General features: G+C 40.0%; 1 protein-coding gene across 1 annotated transcript; it reads right to left on the reverse strand.

Annotated features, from left to right (window-relative positions):
* Positions 1 to 3,276: 3,276 nt before the first annotated feature.
* Positions 3,277 to 20,405, reverse strand: LOC119423113 (ral guanine nucleotide dissociation stimulator-like 1). The gene is made up of 17 exons (XM_037690523.1): positions 20,220 to 20,405; positions 16,310 to 16,611; positions 13,321 to 13,365; positions 13,063 to 13,232; positions 12,776 to 12,921; positions 12,375 to 12,686; positions 12,198 to 12,301; positions 10,986 to 11,070; positions 8,865 to 8,939; positions 6,306 to 6,392; positions 6,191 to 6,223; positions 5,931 to 6,052; positions 5,740 to 5,835; positions 5,519 to 5,630; positions 5,165 to 5,437; positions 3,565 to 3,679; positions 3,277 to 3,431 (listed from the first exon to the last, which is right to left on the reverse strand). Exons 1-17 carry the CDS (start codon positions 20,241 to 20,243, stop codon positions 3,277 to 3,279), a joined length of 2,256 nt encoding a protein of 751 aa, XP_037546451.1. The 5' UTR covers positions 20,244 to 20,405.
* Between the last annotated feature and the right edge of the window lie 3,006 nt (positions 20,406 to 23,411).

The following is a 23,411-nucleotide window of genomic DNA, read 5'->3' on the forward strand; positions in this document are numbered from 1 at the left end:
CCATCCATCCATCCATCCATCCAGCCAGCCAGCCAGCCAGCCAGCCAGCCAGCCAGCCAGCCAGCCAGCCAGCCAGCCAGCCAGCCAGACAGCCAGCCAGACAGCCAGCCAGCCAGCCAACCAGCCAGCCAGCCATTAATGCATGTGATCAAAGAAAAAGTAATTGCATAAGACAATTGTAACAAAAACATGTTTTTATATTACCTTCAGTTAATGTAGTGCTCCTTCATTAATGCAGTCTGAATAGAGGTTATTTATTTATTTATTTATTTATTTATTTATTTATTTATTTATTGTAAATCCATTCAGTTTGAGACAAGCAGAGAAGTTTAGATACAAAAAAAATCATCCAACAAACTGTCACATCAGCCCATGTAAAGAGTTTTAAACTGAGCAAGTGTTTTAAAAATATAGAAATAAGAACTTCATCTGTGAGCAGAAAAACTGATCGATCAGGTCATAACGCCTCCAACATTTTGACCTTTGACCCTTCACAAACCTTCATGAAGGCCAGGAGAATGTCCCCGTTGACTCTCAGTTCTGCTGCGTTTCTGCAGCTCCTCAGTTGTTTTTCTGACTGTTTCATTCTCATTTCAGCTGTTTTACACTGAATAAAATCAGATTATTATTCAATACAAAACCCTCAGAAGACAAAATGTTAAAACTGGTTGTTTTATATTGAGAGGAACTCAAGAAAGGCGCATTTTTCTTTGTGTCCTAGCGTCATCTAGTGGTCAAATGTTGAATCTGAAAGAAATTCATCACTGCTAGTTAAACACAAGTTTCAGGACCACTAAAACAAGTTTTCAGCTTGTGAATAAGATAAAATCACAAGAACACAAAACCAACAATTTAAAAAGATTTAGGTTTTACTTAAAACCAGAACAAAATCCTAAAACCACTTTCGTGACTTTATGCAGAAGCAGGAACAGAAGCTCATTTAATAGTTTTGTCAAGAAGAAAATGAAACTTTTGTCACAGTTGTTACTTTTTCCTCGTGAAAAAAATCACTCTGCATGAGATAATGAAAATAAACTGAACTGCTAGTTTATTAAAGGAAATGTTACTTGTTTATCACTAAAGTATAAAGTTAGTAAAACTTGTTACTTCTATGTTTAGTTGCCACTAATTTTCCCCATTTATATAATAAACCTCACTTGCACAAGTATATGCAACTTTCCAGATTGATAAAAATCTAATGTATATAATGTTTTAAAGTGCATTTGTTAAATTTGATGGACAGCGGTCCATCTAGTTCTTTAGGTTATTTGTAATGTTTTAGACATTGCAATAAAAAATACTTTCAAGAGACTAAACATCAGAGAGACCTCAACTTTTATTTTGTTGGCATGCTCCTGCTCACCGGTTACTATAAACACATTTTTAATTTTCCCACATTTTGCTCTTCTTTATGGTTTTAAAAGCAGGCGACACAGTGGAGCAGTGGTTAGAGCTGTCGCCTCTGAGGTCGGCATCTCCCACGTCTCATCAGAAAGAAGAAACTGTTTAAAATAAATGGATGGAAAAAGACCAGAGACAAATATAGTTTATAAAAGTGCAGATTTGCTTTATTAGTGAATATTCATTATGAAGATCTATGACACGTGCTTCAATTAAACCTAACAAGAAGACTCTTATAACAAAATGTTTATAAAGTAACATTGCTTCCATGTCAAAGACATTAATATTAATAATACTGTACGACGGACACAGAATTCATTCAGCCATTTAGTTACAAACCTTCATCTGACTTAATTTAAACTGCAGCAGCTTCAAACTAAACACTAAACTTTTTAAAATAAATAAATAAAATCCCACCAAAAAGCATTGTGCACAGGTTTGATATCTGGGTACAAAGCTGAGCGTAAAACGCCTGGTGGTTTTAGAGAGGATTTTTCCATCACAGAAAATCTCGTCCTTCATTTAATCCACGAGGAGGAGACGTGTCCTCATGTTCAACTGTCCCTCTGATAAAGAGCTGGAAACCACTTTGTGAAACAAATGGATTAATTTCCCCCAAATTATTGACATGAGCGAATAAACTCATGAAATGTGCTAAAAATTTCCTTCATTTAACCATAAAAACAAAAACAGGTTGATTTCCATCCAAACCGACACAAAGATAAGTTTGAGCTTATGAGATGCAAAGGAAGAATTAGACCCACGACTGAAAAAGTATTAAAAAATATAAAATAAGTGGCATTTTTGTAACCTGGACCGTTGATCCTCAAACATCTTTATTACCAACTGTTACAGAATGCACTGCAGCATGATCAATAGAGGTGGTTCCCAACAGTGGCCCTTGAGGAACACCATCCTGCATGTTTCGTTTCCCTGCTTTGACACACCTGATTGGAATGAAGAGTGTTAAACCAACTTCTGCAGAACTTACATTACTGAATCAGGAGCAGGGAAAAAAAAACTGAAACATGCAGGATGGTATTCCTCAAGGACCAGTGTTGGGAACCATGGATTTAAAGAAGTGAATAGGCTTTAATCAACTTTATTCCTTCAGATGTGAAAACTCAGGTGCCAGGGGTTATTTCAGCATCAGCCATTTGAAAACTTTTTTTTCTTCCAGAACTAGCTTTAGGACTGAAGTCATCGCATCCTTTAATTAAACAGTTTTAAGTGTTTTTTATTGGGCTGGTTTTGTTAATTAAAAGGGGGGAAAAGGCTTAGGCTTTTAAAATACCAGAGTAGACAAACAAACACATTTTTACTTAGAATACTGAAGTGCATTTAAATAATTTAAGCTTATAAAACTAAATGTTTTTGTTAAAAAAAATATATGAGACAAGAATATATGTATTTAAATAAATGACCCGTCGGACATTTCTGTATCAAGATGGTACGATGGGGTCCGAGCATCAGTTCTTGGTCATCAGAAAGTCGGGATCTCTCGTTCTGCAGCTCAACGTGTGACCAACGTTAGCAGTAAACGGTGCCTTCAGGCGCCTGCCGGGACCCACGTCTCGTTATAAACCCAGAGGAGAACGAGCGCAGGAACTTTCTGGTTCTGGCTTCAGTTCTTCCGGGGGGTTTCTCCTCAGTCACCTCCTCCGGACAAACGCAGATCGGTTCTGGTTTCCAGTCAAAATGAGAACTCCTCCACGTTTTTTTTTTTTTCTTATTTTCAGTCGAAGTCTGGGAGAGTCTACGACGGCTCTGCTGCACGACGACACTCTTGTGACGATGAGCAGAACCACCGAGGCGTGGTTCTAGTTTGTCCCGGTTCCTTCAGCAGCACAGCAGAAGCTTTTTTTAGTTTTTAAATCAATTGTTTTGGTGGGTTCTGTGCTGAGATCCAGGGCTGGAAAACGGGCCGCACGGTTTGCCCCGGCTCCTCCAGCGCCGCCGCAGGACGAAGTCGTAGTTGGCGGAGGTGCACATGGCGTAAAACACGTTGCCGTTGTCGGGAATCTGGAGCTCTGAGGAGGAGAAAGAAATTAAATTATAAAGTGATGCCAAAATATTGAACAATACTTCAATCAGCAACAACCAGAACAAACATCTACATCAACTCAGTTAGTTCTGCGGTTTGAAGAAGTTTTATGCGCCGACCTTTTCTGTGGTTGAGCATCTGAAAGAGGCCGAAGTCGCTGCACCTCAAGTCTTCCATGTTGTGCTTCTCAAGAGCTCTCTGGACCACGTGAGGCGTGTGGTCCTGGCTGGTGAGCTGGAAGAGAAACGGACTCGTCAAAAAACAAGCGAGGAGAACGTTTTAAAGCCGCATTTCATCGAAACACTGAAATTTAAATCAAACGTTGCCGATTTGTTTTCATCACATTTGACTCGTCTGTGAGACGTTGACGAAGCGTTCACTCTACTGTGGTCCAGTTTTCTTCTGAACGTTCTTCAGCATCGTTCTCGTTCCACAATTTTTGAGCCATTTCAAATAAATCATAAATCAAAACGTTCAGCTCTTTCAGGAGAAAAGTGCTGTGACTTTTGGTGTTGGTGCAACTTTAGCTTTTTGAAATATTTAGTCTTTTCTGCCACTTTTTCCTCATAGAAAATGAATTGAGCTCATTTTACATCCTTCAAATCTTTAGCTGTGTTCACAACCTTTTACTGCTCATTTCACATTTTGTTCAGCTTCAGATTCTTTCAGCTTCCTGGTGCAAATTTAAACATTTTTTCAGCTACTTTCAGCTGTTTCTTAATGCTAACTATAATATTTTTTCTGCTTCTAACTTCTTTCTGCCAATTTCAGCTTGTTTTGCTCAGTTCAGCTCATTTCTGCAAGTTTCAGCTTATTCTGTCATTTCAGCTACAATTTAGCTGAATTTATGCCAATTTGAGCTTTTTTACAGTTAATTACATGGGGGTTTTTTGCACTCATTTCAACTTTCAGCTTAATTGTGCAAAATTGTACTCTCTAATTTAAGCTTTTTTCAGCCTTTCCAGCTACCTTTCAGCTGGTTTTTTTTGTTGCTAATTCCTTTTTTTTTTCAGATAATTTCAAATTTTTTGTGCTAATTTCTGTTTCTTTCAGCCTAATAGGACAAACGTGTTCTTTCTGCTTTCTTGTGCTAGTTGAAGCTTGTTCTACCTTTTCAGCATTTTTTTTTGTTGCCAAATTTCAGCTGTTTTCTGATAAATTCAAGTTTTTCATGGTAATTTTTGCTATTTTCAACCCATTTAACTTCTTTGTTTTAACTTAAGCTTATTGTTATCATTTCAGCTTTTTTCAGCTGGTTTCAACTTTATCTTATATTTTAGCTAGGATTTAGCTGTTTTTATGCTAATTTTAGCTTTTTCAGGTAATTCCACCTTATTCAAGCTCCTTTCAGCTCTTTCCTTCTGTTAGTTTAAGCTTCTTTCTGCCGTTTCATCTGATTTTCAGCTATTTACTTTTTTTTGCTAATTTCAGCTTAGTTTCTAACCAATTTCCTAACTTTTTGCTATTTTAAACCTAATTCAGCAAATACGTGTTTTTTCTGCTTTCTTCTGCTAATTAAAAGAAGCAACAGTTGTGGTAGATGAATACACATAATGTTTACCAAAAAAAACTGATTTCAGTTCCTACATGAAAATAAAATCATATAATTTTTACACACTACTTGAAATAATTATAAAGATGTTTCCTTTTGATAAAAAAAAAAAAAAGATGTCTCTTTCCAGCAGCCTTTGCAGACGTCCGGCGCTCTGGGAAACGTACCAGTATGCTCTTGTAGATGTTCCCGTTGTCGACACACTCCACACTGACCCGGATGATACACGAGTCCGCCACCTGCTTGTTGTAGACTGGCTGCGCAGCCGGAGGAGAGCAGCCGGACTGCGACGACGATGACTCTGGGCTCAGAGCCAGAGACGAAGAGCGGAGATCGGGGTGCGAGGAGCTGCACGACGACCTGGAGAGTCTTGGGGACGAAGAGGCGGAGGAGGAGATGGAGGAGTCCTCCGCGACGTTGTGGAGAGAGCCTGGGAGGGACTGAGGGGACAGGAGGAGGGGCTTGGTCAAGGGTCGGGACACGTTCCGAGCGGGAACCTGGAAAAGTGCTGGAGCTCGTACCTTCAGTTTGAGTCTGAGGCGAGAAGGCTGCGGGACGGAGAGGTCGTCTGTGTCTGAGCCGCTGGAGCCAGAAGACGAAACGCTGATCTGGTCGCAGTGAGACGTTCGCAACCTGCACACAGAACTTCACGTCAGGTTTTTTTTTATTTTTATGACAGGCAATGAACTCCTATATCTCGGTTATTCCAAACCAGTTTTGACGACTGGGCTTTAAAACTTACTGGGCGAGCTTCTTGGCGAGGAGACGATTGCTCCACAGGCTGGGCGAGCTGGGGCAGGGATCGACGGGAGGCTCCAGCTCACGAGACAGCTCGTAGCTACAGGAGACAGAACAAAATGAGACAAGGCCGTCTCACATGGAGCTTCCTCTTGAGCAGTTCTGGTGTGTTTCATACGGCCCGGTTCGGTTTACCTCTCCTGGTCTGTGAGCAGAGTGGGAGCCTGCAGCCAGGCGGTGACCTGAGAGCTGACTGGAAGGTTGTAGTGGCAACAGAAAGCCTGGAGCTGTCGAATCTGGGAGAGAATCTCATACTCCTGCAACAAAAAAACAATTAAAAAATTAAAAAACAAATTAATCCATTAAAAAGGGGGAGAAATGCAGCAAATCGAGTACATTTGATGCAATTTAAAAACAGTAATGCAGGTAAAGCACCACTAGATGGCAGCACCTACCCGTCTGCGTTTCTCAAAGTTGATAAATCCACCCTGAAAAACATAAAAAAAAAAAAATCTAATTAATACAGAAAAGCAGGATGTTTTAAAGCCATAAATCAGATCAATAACGGACCTCCACAGAGTCCGTCAGCGCCGTGTCCAGCATGGTGAGGACCGTCAGATACGTGCCCAGGTAAGGAACGACGCCGCTGCCGAAGTTCTGAGGAGAAAAATAAAACCCCCGTTAGTTTTATTAACGACACACCGTCTGCACACAAATATGGAGAAGAAGTTTGGATACAAATCTCTTATTGTTAGATTTTTTTATTTTTTAAATAATAAAATTTGATTCACCAATTTGTGTACATAAAAATGTATATATGTACACATATTGTTAGATTTTCAACACCAAGTTCAGATTTCATCATAAAGAAAAAACTTTTAAAATCCTTACGAAATGATAAAATTACCATTTAATTTTATTTAAACTATTTATTAACATGATTTGTTATATTTCATTGTTAATATTCAAGTTTAAAGCTAAGATTTTAATTTATTCAAAGGCACCGAGATCATTTTAAAATTTTTATTTTAAATATAGTGTCAGCTGAAAGTCGTAGTCAACAGGTTGCTTTGTAATTTTTATTAATAATTCCCTGCACAGAACGTTTCTTCTCTGCTGTTCTGCTCCGTTTAAAGTTTACAGACATTTTAATAATTACAAAATTGAACAAGTCTTATATTAACTTTGTCTAAGTTAAGAGTTAAACTAGAAACACAGTAAAACTGGTTTATATTTAATTTATTTCTCCTCATTTTACTCCGATTACGTCTCACTTTGAAGAAAAAAAATTAACTTTCACTTTTCCCCTCCTTTTATTTAGCAACATGATTTTTCCTCATTTTCAGACTTGAGAAACCACGTTTTAACAATTTTTAATATTTCATATCTACCTCTGGTGTTTCCTCATTGAGGAAATCATTTTCGCAGTTCCTTCAGTCGTTAAAATTAACATTTTTATTTCCTTCTACAACTTCTTGCCCTTTTTAATTATTCTGAATGCATTTTGTCGGCTCCGTTCTCTGTTGCTTTCATCTGATGCAACACACTGAGTTACACTTTCTGTATGAAAGATGTTTTAAAGTCTGACTGAATAACCAGTCACTAGCTGGTTACTGGCCTCTGTAGCGACTGCTGAATTTCTTTCAGGACTATGTTTTGGTATTGGTGCAACTTTAGCTTTTTGAAATATTTAGCCTTTTCTGCCATTTTTTTTCCTCATAAAACATGAATTAAGCTCATTTTACATCCTTCAAATCTTTAGATGTTTACAATCTTTTACTGCTGTTCCTTTCACATTTTGTTCTGGTTCAGCTTCTTTCAGCTTCCTTCTGCAAATTTAACCTTTTTTCGGCTCATTTCAGCTGGTTTTTCAGCTGTTTTGTGCTCCTTTCAGATCCTTTCTGCTAACTACAAAATTTTTGTGCTTCTTCTAATGTCTTTCTGCTAATTTCAGCTTTGTTTAGCTTATTTCTGCACGTTTCAGCTTTTTCTATTTCAACTATTTTAAGCTAATTCTAGCCAATTCCACAATTTTTGCATTCATTTCCACTTTTTTCAGCCTAATTCAGCAAAAATGTGCTCTTTCCACTTCCTTCTGCTAACTTAAGCTTCTTTTTGCAATTTTAGCTACTTTTCAACTGTTTTTTTGTTGCTAATTTCAGCTTTTTCAGATCATTTCCACTTTTTTGTGCTCATTTCTGCTTCTTTCGGCCTATTTCAGCATTTTGTTTAGCTATCGTAATTTGAGCTGTTTTCAGATGAATTCAAGTTTTTAGTTGTAATTTCTGCTACTTTCAGCCTAACTAACGTCTTTCTGCTAATTTCAGCTTTTTACGCTTGTTTCAGCTTTTCTGTTAGTTTCAGCTTTTCTGCTACTTTAGCTACTATTTAGCTGTTTTATGCTAATTTTAACATTTTCAGCTAATTCCACATTTTTCAGCTCATTTCAGCTCTTTCTGCTTCTTTCTGGTAATTTAAGCTTCTTTCTGTCTTTTCAGCAATTTTTGTTGTCATTGTTGCTAAATTCAGCCTTTTTTTTTTCCCAAATTTACTAATTTTTGTGCTCATTTCTGCTTTTTTTTATCCCAATTCAGAAAATATGTTTTCTTTCTGATTTCTTCTGCTAATGTATGCTTAGTGTTCTATTTCAGCTACATTTCAGCATGTTTTTTTAGCGAATTGTAGCTATTTTTTAGCAAGTTCTTCTGCTATAAGCATTCCCACTGCATTTTCGCAGGAAATACAATCCATCTAGTTTGAAATAAATTAGACTTTAGGAGTGAAATGTTCAGTGGTTTTTAACAACAAGTGATCGCTCCATGCATAAACGACTAATAATCGAAACGTAAACATAGAGGGGTATAAATCAGTTTGAACACCACCCAAAATAAACTCTGCATGGGTTTGAGTTTTAAAAGTAAGAAGAAAACTATCCTGTGTGCCACAAACATTTCTCGTTAAGCGCTTAGACTGAAAAGATTAAAACAGGGAACTTGGCAAACCTAAAGGAAGCTGAGCTGATGTGACAAACGCATCACTTTCTACCAGCTGGCACATTTGGTTTATTTTCGAGGCTGAATGAAGGAAGTGAAAGGTTGTTTCCAAACGAAGAGCTGAGCTTGCTCTCACCGTGTGTCTGGGCTCTGAGCAGAGTCGAGGGGACTTGGAGCCCGGCGTGGCGCTGCTCTCTGGGTGACTCCCATCCTGCAGAGAGAGGACGACAGTCGTGTCAACACCCGTGAATCAAAATCAGGTGTTAAAGTGAGGCGTCAACAAGCAGAGGAGTTATATAATCGCTGCTTTGCTTTCTTTTCTTTTTTTAGCCACTCCAGGGCTGAGAGTGCAGCGAGGAGGAAAACAACGTGACCAGCGCAGCAGACAAACTCGCTTTTCAATCGTGACTTTTGTGGCTGCCAACAATGAGCTCCTATCTGGTTTTCAGGAACTGGACTGCTTCACTTAATGGGAGTCTAGACCAGCTGCTGCTCACATACGACCAACAACACAAACGTCTAGAACACCAGAGGTTTTCTTACACCAGTTCTGTTTGCATAAAAAAAAAAAAAAAACACTAATCTGCTTTTCATTCAGGCAAACAGCAATCTGTGGTGAAATCCCACGTTCATTACAGTCGAGCATCAATAGTTTGGTTATAACCTGCAGCCGAAGGTGATAAATGTTGTGGCTGCGTCCGTCTTGAGCGTCCTCTCAAAATGAAGCCGTCACAACAAAAAAAAAATTAAAAAAAATGGCTGCAGCTCAGCTATTTTTACAGACACTGGACCAAAACTTGGTGTGGCGTTAGCTTCGACCGCGTCTCTCATCAGAAAGTGTGGGAATATTTACTGGGCCTTTAATTAACTCTCTCTGCACCAAGAAAACATGTGAAACTCCCGAAGTCAGTCTGGTTCCACCAAATTCATCCACAGCACTGGTTCTGCTGGTTAGAACGGAGGAGGCTTCTCTTGTGTTGCTCTTCACGAACCAGTGAGGCGGCTGGCTGCTATTCTGGAAACTGGCTTTTCCAGTAGTCTCTTCGCAATAAAACCAACATCTTTTCACACTGTTACGACTACCTGCTCAAGGGGAAATCCTAAGATTGTCTCAATAAGAGATACTCATAAGCAGCACCATCATTTCCTACTAACTAGATAAAATAGTGCAATACGGTATTTTTCGGGGTACAAGGCGCACTTAAAATCCTTTAATTTTCTCAAAAATCAACAGTGAGCTTTATGTAATAATTCTGGTTGCGATTACAGACCTGGAACCGATTTTATGTACCATGATGCTGATAGACACTGTACCATCTTATCAGAACTTTGGAACTTTCTGGAGTGTTTATGGACAACTCACCGCCTTTGTTGACCTCTATGCATGAATGTATCATGATGTCATTGTATGTTGCTGCTTTATTTTGCAAATTATTTTTTTGGTGCATCTTTTATACCATTTTCCAGCCAGGACATGGTGAGACATGATTTTTTTTTTTTTGGCTTCCTCCACCCTCGTGCTCTCTTTTTCTCATCTGCCTGCATGTTGTATGTAACAGGTCTCTCTTGTAAATGAGTCTTCGAGGCTCAGTGGAAACTAACCTGTATAAATAAAAGTCCAATAATAATAATGCTGGTACACGGCGCTCAAAAATCTGCAAAAACGAACTTGTCTAATGCGCCTTATAGACTGAAAAATACGGTACTTAAAAAAATTCTACCCATTTTGGCTAAAATCCCAACCAACCAAACAGATGGAATGTAACAAAGCAAATAAAAAACGTTTTTATCTACAAATGAGAGGCTCATATTGAGAGTTCGAGAACATTTAAAGTCTTATTCTGGGAGGTAAAGATGTTTCTGGGGAAACTAAAACCGCTGCGTGACGAGTAGAAAAAACAAAAATACACAGGAGTTAAGTTACAGAGTTGTGACAGAAGGTGTAGCAGTGACGCGTTCAGGGACACTTTGTACAGCTTTCAAAGGGCTTTGCGGTCACTGTGAGGACAGTCTGCTCTGTCGTTGTCAAACACAAGCAGTTTTACTTAAACCTGCGCCATCACACTGCAGCTGTTATTAATCCTCTTCAGTACAGGGATCTTTGCACTCGTTTTCATTTTAGACAAATATAAAAAGTAGGCCCCGAGCTGAAACCTGTAGGAGCTGGATCTTATGACGACTAAAACTGAATGATAGGTGCAACGTGTCGGTTTTGTTGCTGTCCTGCGTGTTTATGGGGGCAGAGAACGGTAGTTACCTCCACTAGGATCTCTCTGCTGCTCAGCACACAGTTCTCATCAGGAAACGTCTCACACAGGTGGTCGAAGATGCTCGTGCTCTCTCTGAAACCAAACACAAATCAGTTTATCGTGAATGTTTATCAAGCATTCACTCCATTGCGATGCATTTTTCTTGCAGACGTTTTTCAGCATCTTTCTCGTTCCACATTTTTGTGCTACTTCAACAAATCATAAATCAAAACGTTCAGCTCGTTCAGGACAATCCTGCTATGACTTTTGGTATTGGTGCAACTTTAGCTTTTTGAAATATTTAGCCATTTCTGCCATTTTCTCCCTCGTAAAACATGAATTGAGCTCATTTTACATCCTTCAAATCTTTTGATCTGTTTACAACCTTTTACAGCTTCTTTCCCATTTTGTTCTGCTTGAGCTTCTTTGTGCAAATTTAAACTTTTTTCAGCTACTTTCAGCTTTTTCTTCAGCCGTTTTGTGCTCCTTTTATATTCTTTCTGCTAACTACACATTTTTGTGCTTCTTCTAACTTCTATCTGCTAATTTCAGCTCGTTATGCTCTGTTCAGCTTATTTATGCAAGTTTCAGCTTTTACTGCTATTTCAGCTACTGTATTTTTGCCTTTTTTTTTTTTGCTAATTCCACATTTTTTGCACTCATTTCAACTTTTACAGGTTAATTCAGCAAAAATTGCTCTCTCCACTTCCTTCTGGTAATTTTAGCTTCTTTCAGTGTTTTTAGCTACTACTCAGCTGTTTTTTTTAACATACTTCTGCTTTTTTCAGATAATTTCCACTTTTTGGTGCTAATTTCTGCTTCTTTCAGCTTAATTGGACTCTGTTGTGCTCTCTCCACTTTCTTCTGGTAATTTAAGCATCTTCCTGCCTTTTCAGCTACTTTTTTTTCCTGATTTCAGCTATTTTTTTAGCTAACTTACTCATTTTTTGTGCTCTTTTCTGCTTATTTAAACCACATTCAGAAAATATGTGTTCTTTGCTTTCTTCTGCTAACTTAGGCTTGTTTTTCCATTTCAGCTACATTTCAGCATGGTTTTAGCTAATTTCAGCTGTTTTTCAGCAAGTTCTTCAGCAATAAGCATTCACATTGCATTTTCACTGGAAATGAAATTTCTCTAGTTTACCTAAACGTCAAGTTTTATTTTAACTCGATTTGAAAGGATAAAATAACCCTGAAGTGCTCTGAAGATGTTTGCCAACCTGCTCACGGCCGCCCAGGTCCTCTTGAGGCGATACACGGCGTTCGACTGCAGCGCCGACAGGATCGCCCGTAGAGAGGAGAAGTTCTTCAGCTGCCTGCACTCCTGTGGAGACGCACACAGCTGTCACCCGCTTCCTGCTGACAGTCAAACGTGTTCTACTTCCTACGATGCTGACCTGTGCGATGGCGATCCACCTCTCGATGACGCGCGCTCTGTGAGCCGGGCTGGCGAGCGAGAAGCGAGGCGAGCCCGGAGCGGACGAGGGGAACAGGAAGGTGGAGGCCGAGGAGGGTGATGAGATGGGGGAGGAAGTGGAAGGGCTGGGGGGAGAGGAGCAGAGCAGGGAGGTGATGACGCGGTTGGTGACCGCGTTAAACTGGGAAATGGTGGCTCGGACCGTCGGGGCCAGCTTTCGGTTTTCTTTCTTGTCACGCTGAGACCAGACGCAGCCCAGGCACTGGAAGGGCACCACTTTCACAAACAGCTCCTAAAGAAGAAGAAGAAGGAAAGATAAGGTTTTAGGAGGTGAAGCCATCATTTATGCGTCACTGAACTGGAAGAATCTTGTAAACCTACAGCGTCCAGCCTGGTCAGCTGCTCCGCCACCTCTCTCGCAGAAAAGTGCATGAAGTCGTAAATGTCGCGTTTCGTGGAGGTTTCTCCTCCGTCCCCCTGATCACCGTCCTGTAACGATTCACGTCCTGACGCCGACAGGCTGCGATCTGTCAAATCAAGACATGTTGCTCAGCTCACATCTAAAACTAATTCCAGGAACCAACATCATTAGGAGTCAACCACATTCAAGATGGCCGCTGGAGCTAAGTGACTTTAGCCTTTAAGTTTTATTTTGGTTCTGAGCGTACCTTGTTCCTGGAGCCTCTTGAGCAAGGCTTCGGCAGTCTGAGCCAAGCGTCTGAAGCAGAGGCGGCGGCGCAGCTGGGCGCACAGGAGCCGGAGGGTCGGGTACTGGGGGGGCTCCTGGAAGTCCTCGCTGTACTCCTCCAGCCACAGGCGGACCACTGGGAGCAGGGGGCTGAGGAGGAGACGAACAGGCGGAGCGGTTAACGCTGGCCGAACAGGCGGAACGGAGAAACGCTCCAGCCAAGCTGGACGAAACTCACCTGCGAGAGCCGACGACGTTGTCCAGGTTGGTGAGAGATTCATCTCTGTGGAGGAAACGGGAAACACGTCAGCTCAACCGCAACTCAAAACATCGTCGTCACATCAAAGAGGAACAACGAGGATTCTGAGCAGTGACAGAAAGCATCCTGCAAACAGAAATCCTGGGGAAGTGTCCTGCAACACTCCGAGTCCCCACAGAGACCTCGTGGCCTCGGTGCCGGGAGTAAACACCGACACGCCTTCCTCTGGGACTAATGATTACCTCGGAAAAGGTAAACGCAGTAAAACTCCAGCACGGCACCGCGCTGTCCGGTTTAAAGGAACCTGGCTACAGTTTTACAACAGGATCCGGCTCTTTATTGCTCTGCAGGTGATTTGAGATGATTGCCACGAATAAATCCTGACGAGTTACACCGAATAAAACTGCTACAGTTGTTTAACTTTGTGACGGCAATGAAAAAATGAAACATCCGGTAGGACAAAAAAAAAGTTTTTAAATAACTAGAGAAGTTGTATTTCCTGCCAAAAATGCAGAGTGAATGCTTATTGCTGAAGAAGTTGCTGAAAAACAGCTGAAATTAGCTAAAAACATGCAGCTGAAATGGAAGAAAGAGCCTAAGTTAGCAGAAGAAAGCAGAAAGAACACATATTTGCTGTGTTAGGTTTTAATAAGTATAAAAGAGCACAAAAATTAGGAGATTAGCTAAAAAAACTGAAATTAGCAAAATAATAGTTGAGAAGTAGCTGAAAAGGTAGAAAGAAGCTTAAACTACCAGAAGGAAGTGGAAGGAGCTGAAATGAGAGAAAAAAAGTGAAATAGTTGAAAAAGCTAATGTTAGCACAAAAACAGCTAAAAAGTAGCTGAAATAGCAGAAAAAGATGAAACTAGCAGAAATACGCTGAAATGAGCAGAAAGAAGTTAATTAGACTGAAAGTAGCATACTGGTAAATCCCCATGAAAAACATGACATTTGCTGAAAACAGCTGAAATTACCTAAAAAAGGTAGCTGAGAAGGTAGGACAAGCTTAAATTAACAGAAGAAAGCAGAAAGAACATGTTTACCCAATTAGGTTGAAAGAATAAAAAATGAGCACAAAAATGTCAAAATTAGCTGAAAAAAGCTGAAATTAGAATTAGTAAACAGCTGAAAAGTAGCTAAAAAGCAGAAAGAAGCTGAAATTACAATAATGAGAGAGCATATTTTTGCTGAATTAGGCTGAAAAAAGTCGAAATGAGTGAAAAAAAAAAATCGGAATTTGTTGAAAAAGCTTAAATTAACATAAAACAGCTCAATAATAGCTGAAATGGTAGAAAAAGTTGAAACTTGCAGAAATAAGCTGAAATTAGAGAAAGAAGTTAGTAAAAGCACAAAAATGTTATGGTTGGCAGAAATAATCTGAAAGGAGCACAAAATAGCTGATATTAGCTGAAAGTAGCTGAAAAAAAGTTTAAATTTGCACAAGGAAGCTGAAAGAAGCTGAAGCAGAACAGCAAACAGATCTAAAGAGTTGAAGGATGTAAAATGAGCTCAAATCATTTTATATGAGAATAAAAATGGCAGGAAAGGCTAAATATTTCAAAAAGCTAAAGTTGCACCAATACCAAAAGTCAAAGCAGGATTGTCTTGAACGAGCTGAACGTTTTGATTTATGATTTGTTGAAATAGCACAAAAACTGCGCGACGAGAAACATGCTGAAAAACGTACAGAAGACAAATGGATCAGAACAGTGTGAATGCTTCATAAACATTCACACAATCATTTCAAAGGAAGGATTCACAGTTTGAAGCTCACGGGAAACCTGCTGCTAACAGCACGGCACGTTTGAGGGCAACAGTTGGACAAAGAACATGTGGGATCAGTTCCACACAGATAGGTCAGATAAAGTTATCATTTCTAGGTAAAAAATCATGTCCTTTATGAAGCTTGAAAGGATCAAAAGGGACCCCCTGAATGAAATGAGATCAGATACGTGCAGAAGCAGAGGTGCAGGGCGTGGTTAGCCTTTGCAGAAGGAACAAAGCTTTTCAGACGGCTTCGTTTAGCTCGTGACGATGAAAACCTGCCGGGCGTCCAGAGGTTTGTTCTGTGAATAACTGATGTGACGTAGGAGCGGCGCTGAAACCCCGCCTCAGCTAAAGGTCGATTTGTGCCAGCTGGCGTGTCGTAAAAGCTGCTGACGCATTAACAGCACGGTCTGGATCAAAAAGTCGGACATGATGGCAAAAAATGTTCAAGAAGCAAATATTGGAGTCAGTTTTTTGATAAGAAGAAATATTGGGCTGTAATTTAGCAGCTTTGCATTGAAGGAGTGTATATCGCCCGTCGCCTTTCATGCCAGAGTTTTAGACCATCTCAAGCTGCGAAACGATGAGTTCAAGGCCGTTCTGGTCCAATCTTTAAATTGTTATCTCCTGCGATAAGAGTACGACGTTCAGAGCGAGGGTTGTGAAAGAATAACCAACCACATTAACCTTTAGCTCAATATTTCAAAAACGGACAGATTTATAGCCCCTTGTGGGCTGGCTAATGTTGACTAGCTGTGGCGGCCATCTTGAAAGTTAATCAGATGCAGATGTAGGTCCAAAGATTACTTTTCAAAGAATTTCATTCAAGTTCGTCCAGTTGTTCTTGGGAGATCGTGGCAACACCTGAATATTTAGCCCAACTATGTCATTTACAAAATGTAAATATTTGAATCTGTACATATTTACGGAACAAAATGTAACATTTTCTATTATCTAGAATTGATTAAGTCGAGCTGGAGTGAAAATGTGAAATTAAAGGAAACTAAAACCTGCGAACTGGAGCCATGGCAAACGGTAAGTCTCGTGTCTGTCTCCGTGTGACTGGATGTTTTGTGTTAAACAGACGAGTGCAAATCGAGCGGTACCGACGGGCTCATGTGGGCCGAAGGGCCAGCAGACTGCGCCCTCGTTGTTTCTGTTAGCACGCGCCTCAGTTCAGCTAAAGTTCGGCTTCTCTCACCTCTTAAACAGGAGCTCGACGAAGGCGCTGCTGGAGGTGAAGGCCCGGTACGTGGACAGGAACACGTGGATGAAGTCGGGCTCCCGGCGGTCGGGATCGAGTAGGTGGGCGATCAGACGCTCCGGGGTGGCGGCTTTCAGCCTGCGCACCTTCACCGTGTGGTACTGCACGCAGCCGTGGGCCGGCGAGAGATCCAACGAGAGATCCGACGACTCGGAGTTCTGCAGGACGGGTTCCCTGCGCAGGGTGACCCCGAACACGGCCCCGTCCTCCTCCTCCTCGCCCCACTCCTGCACCGGATCCTGCAGGGTGAGAAGGCAGAGTCGTTGGCATGATGGAAACATCGTTCTCCTTCGCAGAAACCAAACCATTCACCGAACTTCACAAAGAAAAAAAAAAAAACTTTTACCGCTAAAACAATAAATGCTGTGCAGAGTGATGAAGCGGAGTTTGTTAGGCTGAAATAAGCAGAAAACTAGCTTAAAGCTACAAAAAACTTCTAGATAAAATCAAAAAGCAGCAAAAGGCTAGCTAAACCAAGCAAGGGGTTAACTAAAAGCAATTATAAGTTAAAAAAAAAAAAAAAAAAAAATGGATTCTGGGCCTCTCCGCTCTTCCTCCAGACTCTGAGACCTTAATTTCTAAATGACATGAAATATTTACTTTCATCAGAAAAGAGGACATTGGACCACTGAACAACAGTCCAGTTCTTTGTCTCCTCAGCAGGTAAGACACTTCTGATGTTGTCACTGGTTCAGGAGTGGCTGGACTTGAGGAATGAGACATTTTGTAGCTCATGTCTAAGAGTTAATCAGCTGATTAGGGTGCGACACGGGAGAGGCTCGACATATTTTACTAATGAATTTTTGTAATACAGCGGTGCTTGAAAGTTTGTGAACGCTTTAGGATTTCCCATATTTATTCATGAATATGACCTAAAACATCATCAGATTTTCACACAAGTCCTAAAAGTTGATAAAGAGAACCCAGTTAAACAAACGAGACATAAATATTACACTTGGTCATTTATGTATTGAGGAAGATGATCCAATATTACATATTTGTGATTGGCAAAAGTATGTGAACCTTTGCTTTCAGTACCTGGTGTGACCCCCACCCCCCACTATGGAGCAATTACTACAAATAAACGTTTCCAGTAACTGTTGATCAGTCCTGCACACCGGCTTGGAGGAACTTTAGTCCATTCCTCCGTACAGAACAGCTTCAACTCTGGATGTTGGTGGGTTTCCTCACACTAACTGCAGCTTCAGGTCCTTCCACAACATCTGGATTGGATTAAGGTCAGGACTTTGACTTGATCGTTCCAAAACATGAACTTTATTCTTCTTGAACCATTCTTTGGCACAATGACTTGTGCGTTTAGAGTCATTGTCGCTGCATGACCCACCTTCTCTTGAGATTTATAGACGGATGTCCTGACATTTTCCTTTAGAATTCTCTGATTCAGAATATAATTATAATAATATAATTCAGAATTCATTGTTCCATCAATGACGACAAGTCGTCCTGGCCCAGATGCAGTAAAACAGGCCCAAACCATGACACTATCACCACCATGTTTCACAGATGGGATAAGGTTCTTATGCAGGAATGCAGAGTTGTCCATCATGGTCTGATCCGTCCACAAAACATTCTTCCAACAGTCTTCTGGCTTGTCCACGTGATCTTTATCAAACTGCAGACGAGCAGCCATGTTCTCTTTGGAGCGCAGTGGATAGCATTAGCCAATGTGAGAGAGGCCTTCAGTTGTTTAGAAGTTACCCTGGGGTCCTTCGTGACCTCGCCCACTGTTCCACGCCTTGCTCTTGGAGTGATCTTTGTTGGTCCACCACTCAGGGTAACAATGGTTTTGAATTTCCTCCATTTCTACACAACCTGTGTGGTGAAACTTTAAACAAATGAAGTGTAAAATGTTTTGAAAAGCATAAAAGTTTTTTTAAAAGAACAAAGCCACCTCATCAGCTCCTGCACGAGCTGAACGTTTTTACGTATGAGTGGCTGAAATACGCAGACGCAATTACACTGAAAAAAAAACTACACAAAAAAAAAAAAAAACAGAAAACAGGAAAACGGCGTAAATGCTGAAGCAGCGTTCAAATCTGCAGGAAAACAGCTGCGGCTGGAATCGGTGCATGTGAAGATGGGTGAAACTGAGCGTGCACGGCTTTCATGCCTCACATTCCAGTGAAACGTTCAAAATAGAAACCTGAAGACCGGTTCTGTGACCGAGTTAAGAAGCATTCACTGATGCAGAGGTTCACACTGTTCAATACAATCTGACAAAGATGCTTTCCATTACGCCGTGAGCTGCAGCTGTTTATTGTTCTTTACTCAACGCCTTTAGGAGCAGAGAAGAAGAAATGAGTCACAGATGTTTGTCCCCTTCAGTGGGTCCAACACCGTTCAGCTATTTGAGCTGCAAAATGAAAACTGGCTCATTATAGAGAATTACTAATGAACATTTGAACAAAAAGAAACAGCAATCTTCATTTTTTTTTTATCCATTTAAGAGCCTCCGTATTATCTCTTTGAAACTGGTAAAGCCAAATATCCTACTGGTAATCATTTTTAAAGCTAGTTTGATTTTTGTTAATTTTTTTTAAAGTCCATATCAGGTTTTGTGGACACAGACATGGAAAAACCTTCCAGCATTACAATAAATCACTAATATATTTGCTCATAATCAGCAGGTTTTTGGGGTTTTTTTACTCCCCAAATTATAGTCTATATACAAACTTTTGGCTAAAATAGAGTAAAATACATTCAAGTTTTCTAATACAATAAACTTGAGTTAACAAATTGATAAAATTGTGTTTTATTTTAAACGCCAAACATAAAAGTATGAATCAGTAGTTGGCCGATTTGACAGTCACGCCACATTCTTTATAAAAAGCTTTAAATTCAAAACAAATAATAATATACTAAAGCACGTCAATACTCTGAGGTTCCTAAATGAATCTGTGCAGATAAAGCTACAGGATAGCTCAGCTATATATAATAATAACAAAAATAATAACAATATTAACAACAACAACAATAATATTAATAATAACAATGCAGTGGTTCTTATTACCTGCCGTAGCAAAAAGCAAAACATTTGTCTGTGTTTTTGGCAAAATAACTCATGAGCCACTAAACAAATTTTAGTGAAACTTCCAAAACGTTATAATTGGATGAAAATATAAAACTATCATTTGTAGTCATCCAAAATCAAGATGGCCACCACTGCTAACCCCTAATTTACACATACTGAGCCAGTATTTGGTGTGGTAGTAGCTGAGCATCACCCCCCACACATAGCTCCCTATTTTAGTAGCCAACTGCTGGCACTGGCTCTGTTAGCAAAATATCTCATGAACCGCTTCTACAGATCTTTCACAGTCAGCTGACCACAGGAAACAAACAAACAAACAAACAAACAAACAAACAAACGGCGACAGCTCAGTCAGTTTGACAGAAATAGCTTATTTTGGAGTGGTAGTAGCGGAGAGTCGTCCCTAAAACATGCTCCGAGCGCTGCCACATCTAAAGCAGCAACAAAGTCGATTAGAGAATAAAACCCTGGCTTGAAAAGCGATACGCTTTCTTTAAAGACACTTTAATTTATAGTTTATAAGCGTTTGAATGTTTTAGCAGAGCCACATGAGGCCAACTACTGATGGAGTCAACAACAAACAAAAATGAATTAATGGGCAACATTTAGTAATAAATCTGGGTCTTGTTGATAAAATTAAACTGATCATAAACTACACCACTAATCACAGCCTTAAATGAGGTTTAGTGTCTGCATTGCTGGGAAAACTCGTTGCTGAGGCAGAAAACAGCTGAAGTCACAAGACAGAAGTCAGGGAGCAGAGCAGCTCCATGACAGCATTCATAAGTTACTCACCATCGACAACTGCCATTTCCCCATCTTCCTCCTGCTTTTACACTACGTCTTCATATTTAAGATTATCGTGGCAAAGTTACACACATGCAGATGTTCGGAAATGTAGTCGCTGTATTGTAAACCTAAAACTAGTATTTTGTCGAAAACAAATAAAGATATCCCGCGTTGTTCTTGGGATGGTGACTGTGTACTGGGACTGTAGCCGAGAGAGGGAATCTTTAAATAGTGGGCGAGCCGGTGGGCGGAGTCATCATGCATGTTTGTGGGCGGGAACACGTACTGTTGACCAATGGGGTTACAGAGGTGTAAAGCACAACAGATGTGAACTCGAAGTCAAGGCAACTTTATTTATAGAGCACATTTAAAACAGAACCTGTTATCATAAAGTGCTTAACAACAACAATCAATGGGAGTAAAATTAAAGAGAGAAAAAAAATACAATACACTAATAATAATAACTGAAGAATTAATAAAAAGCATTTAAAACATAGGATCACAGAACAAAAAAACACTAAATCAATTTACACTGTGTGAAATGCCTGCGAGAACAGATGTGTTTTTAGCAGGGATTTGAAGTGAGGAAGGGAGGTGGCCTGCCTGATGTTGGGGGGCAGGTTGTTCCAGAGTTTGGGGCCCATAACTGAAAAAGCCCGATCCCCTCTGAGCTCCAGTCTTGTTTTTGGAACAGCCAAAAGCAGCTGATTGGATGATCTCAGGGCCCGAGAGGGAACGTAAGATTCCAGTAGCTCAGAGAGGTAAAGGGGTGTGAGGCCATTTAAGCATTTGAAGGTCAACAGAAGAATTTTAAAGACTATCCTCGTACGAACAGGGAGCCAGTGAAGGGAGGACAGAACAGGTGTAATATGTTCAGACCTACGAGTTCCGGTTAAAAGCCGAGCAGCAGCATTCTGGACGAGCTGAAGACGTGAGATGGAGGCCTTGCAATAGTCCAATCGGGTCGTGACAAAGACATGGACTAGTTTCTCAAGGTCGTGTCTGGACAATACTGGCTTGAGCTTAGCTACCTGTCTTGGAAGAAGCTTTTCTGCTGAACAGAGTTGATTTGTTTGTCAAACTTGAAGTCAGAGTCTAAAACCATCCCAAGATTTTTACCAGGCTGCTTCAGATATGGCTGAAGAGAGTCCAGGTTGACATGATCAGTGGCGGCAGTTTAGCTAGGGCTAAAGACAATGACTTCAGTCTTCTCATCGTTAAAAGTTAAGAAATTTGAAGCCATCCAGGCCTTAATGTCATCCAGACATTTTAACAGAGGGTGAATGGAGCAAACACTTGTTGGTTTCACAGGCAGGTAGATCTGACAGTCATCAGCATAACAATGGAATGAAAGACCATGTTTCCTCAGGATGGACCCCAGTAGGAGCAAATAAAGTGAGAACAGAAGGGGTCCAAGAATCGATCCCTGTGGGACCCCGGAAGAAAGAGGTAATGTGGCGGATACATTATTACCAACCTTGAGACAAAAACTCCTGCCACTCAGGTATGAGCGGAACCATTCTAATGCAGCACCTGTGATCCCAACCCACTGTTCCAGCCGTGATATAAGGATACTGGGGTCAACAGTATCAAAAGCAGCAGTAAGGCTTTAAATAACTAGCTGGTAATTTGTTGTGTTGATACTAAAAACTGTCAGCAGTTGTTATTCAAGCCTTTATAGTAAGTATCAAAATGATAAAAATCTATAAATACTAAAAGTTTTAGCATTCAGAAAGTTTGGGCTATTTAGAAAACTCGCTTTTACCCTAAATTATCAACACAAAGTCCCTGTTTGTATCTGTAAGCAAAATATTTCATTAACCACTGGATGAATTTGAATGAATCTTTCAGGAAATAGTCATTGGATGTATTTTTATAAGGGTTTGACTTTTGGAGCCAAGTTGATTTAAGATGGTCGCTACAGTCAACTCAACTTTGAAAACACAAAATTGACAATAACTCAGCAAATTTAAAAAAACATTCAGCTCAAATTTAGCTCGGTAGTAGCTGAGAGTCATTCACAACACATACTCTAAGTGCTACTTCTTGCACAAGAACATTGCTTATAACACCAGCATAATTGTTGGCGTCAACCTTGTTTGTCTGTTAGCAAAATATCTCATGAACCCCTGGATGGATTTTAATGAAACTTTCGGGAAATGCTCGATGAGTCTGCAGCTACAAGTGACTAACTCTTTGAGATGCCTCAATTCAAAATGGCTGCAACAACTGATCAGCCTTAGCCAAAACAAAAAATGGCTGTACGTCAACGTCAGTTTTACAGATATTAAGCTAAAATTTCATGTGGTAGCAGCTGAGATTCACTCTAAATGCATAACTACAGTCCAATCAAATATACAACTTATTCTGCTTAAAATATTGTGTTAAATCTTACAGTCAACACTGTTAGCAAACTACCTCCTGCACCACTGGACAAATATTGATTCAACTTTTTAAAAGGAATCAGAGGATGTGCTTTTCGCAAATCATTAATATCGGTGCAGATGTTTAATGTTTCTAAAACGAGTAACCAAGTGACGGGTTGGAAGTTAAACACTAAATAAAACAGGAAAGTGGTTGTTAAATGATCAAAAATGGAATTTTTGATGAACATAGTGACGTTGCAACTCACTGTAACTCAAAGTGTCTCATTCTCTACTTCCACATTTTGTCACGCCCTAAAAAAAAAACACAATTAAAAAAGTTTCTTCTCACATTTCTGCTTTTCACTGAAAACAACAGTGTTATATGACACTTTGTCCTCACACTGGAAATGGGAAGTTTGATGCTTTATGAGAGTAAAAACATATTAAACAGCCTTTCTTTGACGCATTTATATTTGTGTGTGGTTGTAAACAGTATAAATCTCAAAGCGCTACTGTGTACGGCTGTATTTCATCATTAGTTACCAGATTTACAACAGAAAAACTCTATAATTAAACTGGAGAACTGGGCAATAATCTGACATCTGGTGGGCAAGCAACAACAACAGCAACAAAAACTGAAAATTCAAGAAGAAATGTTGAAGCTACTGTCCAGAAATCAAACTTTACTTTGTAACAATTTATGGACGGACGTCTGTTGATTTTAAATTATTTGTTTGACTGAAAACAGGATGTATACATTTTAACTTCCGTCATATTTCTGAAAACAATCCTCTTTATTTCAATAGAATATTGTACAATTATCAAGGAAAAA

This window comes from Nematolebias whitei, chromosome 16 (genome assembly GCF_014905685.2).
Source record: "Nematolebias whitei isolate Nwh7 chromosome 16, NemWhi1, whole genome shotgun sequence".
Classification (NCBI taxonomy): domain Eukaryota; kingdom Metazoa; phylum Chordata; class Actinopteri; order Cyprinodontiformes; family Rivulidae; genus Nematolebias; species Nematolebias whitei.

Excerpts from the sequence above, each read along its gene's own strand:
- LOC119423113 (XM_037690523.1), bottom strand. The coding sequence starts at position 20,243 with ATGGGGAAATGGCAGTTGTCGATG. Across the intron at positions 8,940-10,985 it reads GCAGAGAGATCCTAGTGGAG|GATGGGAGTCACCCAGAGAG; the intron begins GTAACTACCGTT and ends CTCTCTCTGCAG. Across the intron at positions 3,680-5,164 it reads ACATCTACAAGAGCATACTG|CTCACCAGCCAGGACCACAC; the intron begins GTACGTTTCCCA and ends TTTCTCTTCCAG.